Here is a 9,947-nt window from a genome sequence, read left to right on the forward strand (position 1 = left end):
AGGGCGCACATGCACGGGGACAGCCGGTGGGGAGCAGGCCACCGCACTCCCCCAGAAAGGCAGAGGACCTGGGCCTTCACCTCCAGGTGCCAAGCCTCCCTCCTTCCTCGAGGGTGGGAACCAATGCCTACGAGCAGGTTTCCTAGGCCAAAAGACGCCCCTGCACCCTTAGCTGCTTCCCACGTTGGTTGCTCGGTGACGAGGGAATAGGAGTCCCTCGTGTCCCCACTGGAGCCGAGGGCTGAGGGCGGGATGGGGCTTGAGGAGGGAAGTGGACGCAGAGATAATGACCCGTGGAGACGAGTGGACCCAAGGGCCACCAGAGACACAGGGCCTGAGATACATCCCCCAGTGCCACCGACGGTCAGAGGAACGGGCCACCCCAGAAGGTGTGGGGGTCAAGGGAGCCCCACAGGGGAGGGGCTGCACTGGGCCTTGGGGACAGGCCGGAGGCTCCAGCCTCACAAGACCCCCACCCTCCCACCCAGGTGGAAACGGGGGCTCGCCTGCCCCACGTGGGCTCTGGCCCCGGGCCTGGCCTTTCATCCCGTCTGGAGGGAGAGTGGGGGGGCCCTACTGCGGCTCCCCTGTTTAGGCCCCCCCCCGCCCCGCCCCCAGGTGGTGGGGGCAGGACCCAGAGCTCTCCCACACAGGCGGCGAGGCCTGGGTCTAGCGCAGTTCTCCCTGTCCCCAATGTCGCAGCCTGGGGGCACACCTGAGGGGACCCGAAGACTTCATCAGGGCCGGGCGCGCAGGCTTGGAGCTCGTTGCCCCCGTGCGCCTGGGTGGCAGTGGGTGAGGACCGCAGGGGCGACTCTCGGTCCTCCCTTAGCACCATGGTCCCCAAAGTGCAAAGACTGGGCCGAACACCCAGCAGCACCCCGTGTGTTTTAACGCCTCGGCTCTCCGCCCGTTACATCTGGAGTGGGCACTGTCAACCTCGAGACCCGCCATGCGCGCCTGCCGCCAAGCGCTCTTCTCCCCGGCCTCTCGGGCCAGCCCACCCGCGCCCTTCCTTCCTGCGCAAACCGCCCCCCCCCCCGCCCCCAAATGGCCAAAGCTGCAGTGTGAGGCAATCGCTCTACCCTTGACCCTTTCCTCTGCGCAGTGAGTGATGGCTTTTTTATCTCCCGGTGATGAAGCACAGCCTTCAGCTGGGGACATTTAAAACGCAGGACCCAGGGGCGGACCTTGAGGAGCCCTGACAGCAAGGTGCAAAGGCAGCAGCGGCAGCCCGGCCACTGCCCCATCGGCCGCGCACCATGCTGCTGGCAACGTTTAAGCTGTGCGCGGGGAGCTCCTACAGACACGTGCGCAACATGAAGGGTGAGTCCCCCTGCCTCACCAGGGGCTCTAAGGCAACATGGGCGGGGAAAAGTACCGGGGTTGGGGGGTAGGCCCCCCACGTTGCGCCTCATGGGGGGGGGCCTGGCAAGTCTCTTCCCTCTAGACCTCAGTTTCCCCACCTGAGGAACTGGGCAGGACATTCAGATGTCCCTTCAAGACTCTGCAATCTCTAGTCTCCCCGCCAGGGCGCCAGTCTTCCTTGAACTATTGCTGATTTGCCTTCCCCTTCAGGGCTGGGCCAGGCTTGGGCCGCAGGAGGCAGGAAGGTCTGGCCCAGTGTGGGAGAGGCAGAGTCAGTCTTGACTCCGACAAGCAGGAGGGGGGCTAGAAAAGAAAGGGACGGGGAGGCGTGGGGGAAAGACAGCGGGGGCCGGGCAAGGAGAGAAGTGGGTGAGGCAGGGCCGTCTGGTCATCTCTGTGCAGCCAGCAAGAGGTGGGGACCAGCGACGAGAGGCCACTTTTGTAGAGCTGATTAGGACTCCAAGTCATTTGAGGCAATCCCCTGCTACCACTGAGAGGCACACAGACCAACCCAGACAAGCCCTTTGCACTCGCACTGGGCTGAATCAGCTGCGGTTTAGACGGCCCCGTGCTTGGGCAGAGCCGTGGCTGGTGGCCGGGCTGTCCTCACTAAATCGACGGGACTCACCAGTGGAGGTGGCAAGCATTCTCGGACCTCAGGGGCGGGTTTTATTTATTTTTTTAATTAATTAATTAATTAATTTATTTTTGAGACAGAGTCTCGCTTTGTTGCCCCGGCTAGAGTGAGTGCCGTGGCGTCAGCCTAGCTCACAGCAACCTCAATCTCCTGGGCTCAAGCGATCCTCCTGCCTCAGCCTCCCGAGTAGCTGGGACTACAGGCATGCACCACCATGCCCGGCTAATTTATTCTATGTATATTAGTTGGCCAATTAATTTCTGGCTATTTCTAGTAGAGACGGGGTATCGCTCTTGCTCAGGCTGGTTTCGAACTCCTGACCTCGAGCAATCTGCCCTCCTTGGCCTCCCAGAGTGCTAGGATTACAGGCGTGAGCCACCGCACCGGCCACTGGCCTCGGGCGGGTTTTATTCTCCTTCTGCAGTAGTGTTTTCCCTGCTGGTTGTTGGGACAAAAGGAGAGAAACTCCAGCAGGCTCCGGTGCAGCCCGTCTCCAGGCGGGGCCAGGCCGACCAGGCCCGATGGAAGCCAGTTTCTGGGCGCAAGCACCAGGAGTTGGGGACCTGGCCCTAGTTCAGGTCTCTGCTAGGAACCTGTGTGTTCCTCAGCAAGTCACTGCCGTCTCCATGTCTCCAAGCAAGCATCCCTGTCTGTGACAAGCTGAGGGGGTGGGATGGTCTGACGGCCGCTTCTTCCCTCCCTGCAGGGCTGAGGCAGCAAGCTGTGTTGGCCATTGGCCAGGAGCTGAACCGGAGGGCCCTGGGGGGCCCGAGCCCTGGCACCTGGATTAACCAGGTTCGGCGGCGGAGCTCTCTGCTTGGTAAGTGCCGGGGCTTCTGCTGGCTCCCGGTGTTCGAATATTGTGCACGGTGTTCGAATATTGTGCACGTGGCTCCGGCCCCCCTCCTGCGCCCCCTCCCTTAGAGATGTTGTCATGCTAGAGTTCCTCAAGGCCAGATCCCCTCCCTGTCACCTTGACCTGCAGGCTGGGCCCTGTGGCTTTGGTCTCCTCTTCAGAGGAAAGAGCAGATCCAGAGATCAAAGGGGCGAGAGCTGGCGGGAGGCTGGGAGACTAGAAGGGCCCTCTCTCTCCTCACTGCGTGCCAGGCTCTCGGCTGGAAGAGACTCTCTACAGCGACCAGGAGCTGGCCTACCTTCGGCAGGGGGAGGAGGCCATGCAGACGGCCTTGGACATCCTCAGCAATCAGGAGGGCTGGAAGAAGGAGACCCAGCAGGTGAGCGCAGGTGTGAAGGCTGCAGTTCCTCACCATTCTGCTGCCACTGTCAAGGCCGGCCAGGGTCACTGCTCTCCTCTGAATTCCTGCCTCAGGCAGCAGTCACGGGCCCGGCCGGGGGCAGTTTGAACTTGAGAACTCCCTCCCAAGAATGTATCTTCGGATACACCACCACCCCCTGAAAGGCGTCTTGGAGCCTCCTGCTTGAGAAACGTTACCCCGGAATCCTTAGCTCCCCTCCAAATACACTGTCCACCCACTTAGCAGAGACCATGCAATGGAGACTCCACGTGCACTAGAGGCAGCGTCACCCTGGGTAAGAAGCCCCACAGTGCCCGGGTGCGTTGTCTGTGCTGTTCAGCCCACCTCATGGCTAAGCTCACAGGGGCGACTGGGCCCACCCTGCAATAGGGACGGGCTAAAAGGGACCCAAGGCCTTCCGGGGTTCTCTGCTCCTGGGCACTGCCCCTTGCTGGGAGCCAGTAACAAGGCATGTGGTAAAGGCCAGTGGCTCTGCTGCTGGAGACTTCGGTGGCTTTATCTTCAGCCAAATCTGACACGCTGCCTGTTACCCAAAGTTCAGGCAAAACCTCTCCTTCCCCAAGTTCTCAGAGTAATGGAGTTAACGGACTACTGGTTCAGGACTCAAGAAACCTAGGATTTGGGCTGGCACCACTCTTAGCTAAGGGTCCCCGGGCAAACCACTGACCTTCTCTGGCCCCACGTCCTGCTGATGTGAAAAGCAGTACTGAACTACAACAAATCTCTAAGCTCTTACCCATCAGCCTGTGTATAATTAAGCTGGTTGTGTAAGTCCATGTATAATCAGGCTGATTGTAGGCCAGACTGTTCCCACTCCCAGGCATGTCTCTCAGGATCTTTGAGCTTCTCAAGTCAAATACGGGTTTTTCCAATTGGGCCTAACCATGCCACCAACACTTGCCACCAACAAAAAAGGCCCGAGGGCAGCAGGTCACCTCCCCCAGGCTTCAGCAGATGGACAAGGCCGCGGCAGCAGGGACTGCCGCCTCAGTCAGACCGAGTTCAGGCGTCCTCACGTTTGCCTTGGAGTTCCTTTTGCTGTCCGCTCCCCCCACACACACCCTGGCTGCTGTTGTCTAAGATTTCTAGGCTGAGAGTATTTTTCTCTCACCTGTACCCCGGGGCTCCTTTCTCTCCCTGACAGGCGAATGGGGACAAGGTGCTGAGCAAAGTGGTCCCGGACGTGGGCAAGGTGTTCCGGTTGGAGGTGGTGGTGGACCAGCCCGTGGAGAGGCTCTATGAAGAGCTTGTGGATCGCATGGAGACGATGGGAGAGTGGAACCCGAATGTCAAGGAGATCAAGGTGAGCTAAGGCCAGGTGTGGGTGTCCCAGGAGAACCCAGCCTGAGTGGCGGGCCAAGGGGCCCCCCAGCTGTGGGTGGTGCTTAGCCCCAGCACTGGCTGAGCAGTGGCTCTGCTCCCTGTGGCCCGGCAGGTCCTGCAGAAGATTGGAAAAGATACGGTCATCACCCACGAGCTGGCTGCAGAAGCAGCAGGAAACCTGGTGGGGCCGCGCGACTTTGTGAGCGTGCGCTGTGCCAAGCGCCGGGGCTCCACCTGCGTGCTGGCTGGCATGGCCACACAATTCGGGAAGATGCCTGAGCAGAAAGGCGTCATCAGGTAACGCAGGCAGCAGGCTCGGAACTCCCCTCTGCTAACACAGGCACTCCCGCGAGCATGGACGGGCTGAACCCCTGGCGCCAAGAAACCGCCCCTTGGTTCCTACCCTGGGCGGCTTCCTTGTACAAAAGAACATTCTAATTTACAAAGTAGGGGAGAGGGACGAGATTGGCCCTACTTCAACTGCCAGTTTATCTTGACCCTTCCAAAGTTTGAGAACCTTGGTCATTTCCTGAAGCAAGAGCAGGGCAGAAAGCTTCAGCTGGTATGCTCAGTCGCCCATACCACTTGGGACCTTGAGGCTCCCCAAGTTCCCAAGGCCCCAGCCACCACCCCGAATCCTTTCCCCAACCCTCTGTGATCTAGCAATGAGAGGGTACACCGGGCCTCCAGGTTCCACTCCAGCGACAGCCATGTTTGTTCTCATGAGCTAGTAGCCATGCCACCTGTTAATAATACCCTTGGCAGAGGGCACGTCCCTGACGAAATTTAGAAAAAAGACAAGGTGCTCTAGAAATGTGGCTAGTTTAACTAGTCAGCGTAGGAGAGAACTCAAATTGTCCTGATGTGACTTCTCTTCATTTGCCAGAGCTGAGCACGGTCCTACCTGCATGGTGCTCCGTCCCCTGGCTGGAAGTCCCTCAAAGACCAAACTCACCTGGCTGCTCAGCATTGACCTCAAGGTGCGGGGGCGTGGGGGCGGCTCGGGGGAGGCAGTGAGAACACTCTGCCCTTCCCACAGGGGACAGAGGAACCCTATTCCACTTTGACAGAATCACGGGTGGTTGGGCAGGGAAGGGACTTGAGTGACAGCCTAACTGCTACTGCACCTCTCAAAAGCCCTCAGCTCTCACAGCGAAGCTCAATTCTGTAGTTACCATTTTATTTTTATTTATTTATTTTTTTGAGACAGAGTCTCACTCTGTTGCCCAGCCTATAGTAAGTGCCGTGGTGTCAGCCTAGCTCACAGCAACCTCAAACTCCTGGGCTCAAGCGATCCTCCTGCCTCAGCCTCCCGAGTAGCTGGGACTACAGGCATGTGCCACCATGCCCGGCTAATTTTTTCTATATATATTAGTTGGCCAATTAATTTCTTTCTATTTATAGTAGAGACGGGGTATCGCTCTTGCTCAGGCTGGTTTCGAACTCCTGACCTTCAGCAATCCGCCAGCCTCGGCCTCCCAGAGTGCTAGGATTACAGGCGTGAGCCACCATGCCCGGCCGGTAGTTACCATTTTAGAAAGAAGGAAATTCAGGCCCAGAGAGCTTAAGTGGGAGAAGGGTGATGCAATTTGCCTAGGGTCACACAGCTCACGATAGGAATGAAATCTGTCTTAACAGCAAAGCTTGTGCTTGTTGCTGTCCGGACCCCAGGGCAGCAGTGGAGTCCCCCAGCCCTTGACTCCCGTCAACTCCAAGGTTGCATCTATAAACAGAGCTGAAGACCAAGCTCCACGCAACCTAAGTTCGTGTCAGGGTGCAAAGGTGTCTAGGGTGCAGCGTCACCCCCAGATGGTCAAATTCTATCTTCTGTTGCAGGGGTGGCTGCCAAAGACGATCATCAACCAGGTCCTATCACAGACGCAGGTGGATTTTGCCAACCACCTGCGCAAGCATCTGGAGTCCAGCCCTGCCCATGAAGCCAGGTGTTGAAGACCAACCTGCTGCTGCCACTGTGCCCAGCTGCACTGGTTTGTGTGCACGTTAGGACAATCCCCGAGGAAGCCTGCACATCTGTCTCAGATCTCCACCTGGCGACAGTGGATGGGGTGGGTGGAGTATGATACTAGGGCTGACTCAGACAGGTGATGGTTTTCGTGCCAAGAAAATAAGGATGAGGCTCTTAGATAAAGAGGTAACTTCATTCACACATTAGCTGTTCAGGAGCCTTAGAAGGTTAAGGCTCCTAAAATATTTGTGCAACTTTTTTCTGGGCCCTTACAAGTTCACCTAAAACCTCTTAAACATGCTAATGGCTGGCAGTGGATGCGGAGGATGTTAACTACAGGGACTGGGAAATTTTGTTTCATGGGCCCAAGAATGCTCTTCCCTGCAGCAGTACGTGCGGACAAAGCGGAGTCTCGCAAAGGAGGCTCCAGCAACCCTCTGCTCCTCCACCAAGTAGCTACAGAGCTACACTAAAGAGCAAGCAACTGCCCGCAGCAGGCACCTTCTAGAAATATAGCCCAAGTTTTCTCCATGGAAAACTATAAAACTAATTGTTAGACTGGCTTCTCTACTTCTTCCCTAAGCACCAGTCAGAATAAAGAGTCATAATTAACACAAAAACATTAGTCTGGACCTGCTTTAAAATTCTACTCTTAGATTACAACTTCATACTAGAGTAGTCCCGGAAGTTTTTTTTTTTTTTAAGGTAGATACTCTCTCCGTCGCCCCAGGTAGAGTGCAGTGGCCGTCATCGTAGCTCACTGCAACCTCAAACTCCTGTGCTCAAGCGATCCTCCTGCCTCAGCCTCCCTGGGACTATAGGCGCACGCCACCACATCCAGCTAATTTTTCTATTTTTAGTAGAGATGGGGTCTTGCTCTTGCTCAGGCTGGTCTCCTGGGCTCAAGCAATCCTCCCAGAGTGCTAGGATTATAGGTATGAACCAGTGTGCCCAGCCAAGGATAAAGCTTTTAATTAAACTAAATCCTGTAGCTCATTAAAAGAAACTACTAGAGCTTTATGTCACTTAATTATTTAGAATCTGTTACCAGAATTCTTCATAAAAATGTAATTTCCATGATAAGCACAAACTTCAGTCAGTTCTTAAAAGAACTCTATAACCTGATTAATGGGCTAGGAAGATTAAATTATAACTGATAATTTTTATTTACCTAATTAAAAAGAAGGATGGTACCAAAGGAGAGAATGAAGTTACTAAGATAAATTTAACATATCTATTATTTATGATGCCAATTAGTTAGAATTTCACAGCTGTCAACTGGGCTTGGGTTACCAACTCCCTTGCTTGAATTGGTTAAAATTTTACTATTTTTGGAGAAATGGCTGGAAGAAGGGGTAATGAAAAAGTGATAGTAAATTCCTTTTCCCAGGATTCAGAGAACTTACACTTTAAAATATAAATTGGGATGGGATGACTTTGCTAAAATATGTTAAGTAGGATAAAAAAAAATCACCATTACCACCCAACGCTTTACCATTCTAATTTTCATAGCGTTGATGATTTACACCAACTGGAAACAGAGCTCTAGCTTACTAAGCAAAATAGCAGTAGTAGGAATGCTGGTATTTATTTAGGTATTAAAATTTTGCAACTGATAGAGGTATTTATTATAATTTATTCTGATTATTTCTTAGAAGAGTCTATTTTTGTCATGGATAAAAGTGTTCATCCAGGAGCCTCGAAGTTGAGAGTAGACAGTTGTAGAGAAGTATTTCTAGAACAGAACTACCATCCACCACCAGCTAAGAGAAAATTGTGACTCTCTTAAAGATGTGTTGAAGGAACATATACTCTAGTTTTAAGAGAACAGGCTGATGGTGAAGAAATGGGCTTTCGACAAATACCCATTCACTGGATCATGATTTACCTCCTTTAAACTACACAACTGTGTCTTTGTGGTCTCTGTGGAGATATTTTCCCACTTGTTTAATTTTACATTGGAATAAATAAAGCAAGTTGTCACTGATGATCTGATTATAGAAACTGTTTTACATAGGAGTATATGAAAAATAAGTATTCTCTGAGCCCTTCAAATGAACCTTATTAAAACACATGCTTTTGGATATGAACTTTAAATAAGAACAGCATTATTTCTATAACCTCTGATTATGAGAACCAAATATGCACAAAAACCCAACTTTATAATTTAGATGGAGAGTGGGCATATGTACAACTTATATATTAATATTACAAAGGATTTACCTCCAACTTCCTCTCAATAACCACACCCTCAAACTCTGATGATCTAGAACAGGACTCCTCAAACTCCTTAAACAGGAGGCCATTTCACTGTCCCTCAGACCGTTGGAGAGTGCGCACTGTGGGCCCGGGACGAGTCGGCTGCTAAGCAGGATAGGCAGTGGCGGCAAAAACACCCGGATGGCTGCATAAATGTGGTAGGCGGCTCATATGTGGCCGCGGGCCGTAGTTTGAGGATGCCTGATCTAGAAGCTACATAAGCAGGTTTGCCCTTGATCAGCCCATGAACGAACAGGTATCTAGACCTGAGACTCCGACCTATAATCAATACTAACTGTGCTAGGTTTTCTGTTAAGAGATATGGAATGGCCAAACCGAAGAGTCTGGGTGATTCATTTAGCGACAAATATATTAGTGCTACTGTGTTAGGATATCAATATTCTCTTGAAATTTGGGAACTTTCTTAAACAGAAAAATGTCAATGAGATATTCATGAGAGCCACAGGCATAACATACAGTGATTCTGCGGCAACATATCACCTACCTGAACCACTCTACCTGTTAATCTAGGTGGAGTTCTATGCAGGAGAGGCTCTGGGCAATGCTGGGAGGACTGCATTAGTCACGAGACTGATGAATGTAAAAAGAGAGACAGGAAAGATAACGATGAATCCCAAAAGAAGCCTCATTCTTACACTCCAGTTTTCTCTTTCTTTTGTTTGAGATAAGGCCTCACTATATCACACTGGCTAGAGTGCAACAGCAGCACCATAGCTCACTGCAACCTCAAACTTCTGGGCTCAAGCGATCCTCCTGCTTTACCCTCCCAAGTTGCCAGGACTATAGGCAAGCACGACTGTGGCCAGCTAATTTTTGTATTTTTTTATAGAGATGGAGTCTTGCTCTTGCTCAGGCTGGTCTCAAACTCCTGACCTCAAGTGATCCTCTCCTCTTAGCCTCCCAAAGTGCTAGGATAACAGGCGTGAGCCACTGCACCCAGTCCCAGTTTTCAATATTCTAAAAACTGCCTTTAATCGTCAGGCAAGGCAGGAAAACTACTTGCACATATTAACACTCCTGTTCAAAGACAAGGGCTGGAGGTACGCCATGAACATCACCTCCCTGAGGTGCCAGTTTTCACAGAATAAACGGGGTG

At 52.8% G+C, this 9,947-nt stretch overlaps 1 protein-coding gene across 1 annotated transcript; it reads left to right on the top strand.

The window, feature by feature from the left end:
* The first annotated feature begins 1,201 nt into the window (after positions 1-1,201).
* STAR (steroidogenic acute regulatory protein) lies at positions 1,202-8,611 on the top strand. The gene is made up of 7 exons (XM_012762967.2): positions 1,202-1,326; positions 2,712-2,825; positions 3,113-3,240; positions 4,427-4,585; positions 4,718-4,902; positions 5,492-5,585; positions 6,442-8,611. The coding sequence occupies exons 1-7, from the start codon at positions 1,263-1,265 to the stop codon at positions 6,553-6,555; spliced, it is 858 nt and encodes a 285-aa protein (XP_012618421.2). The 5' UTR covers positions 1,202-1,262; the 3' UTR covers positions 6,556-8,611.
* Positions 8,612-9,947: the final 1,336 nt, after the last annotated feature.

This window comes from Microcebus murinus, chromosome 24 (genome assembly GCF_040939455.1).
Source record: "Microcebus murinus isolate Inina chromosome 24, M.murinus_Inina_mat1.0, whole genome shotgun sequence".
Taxonomy (NCBI): domain Eukaryota; kingdom Metazoa; phylum Chordata; class Mammalia; order Primates; family Cheirogaleidae; genus Microcebus; species Microcebus murinus.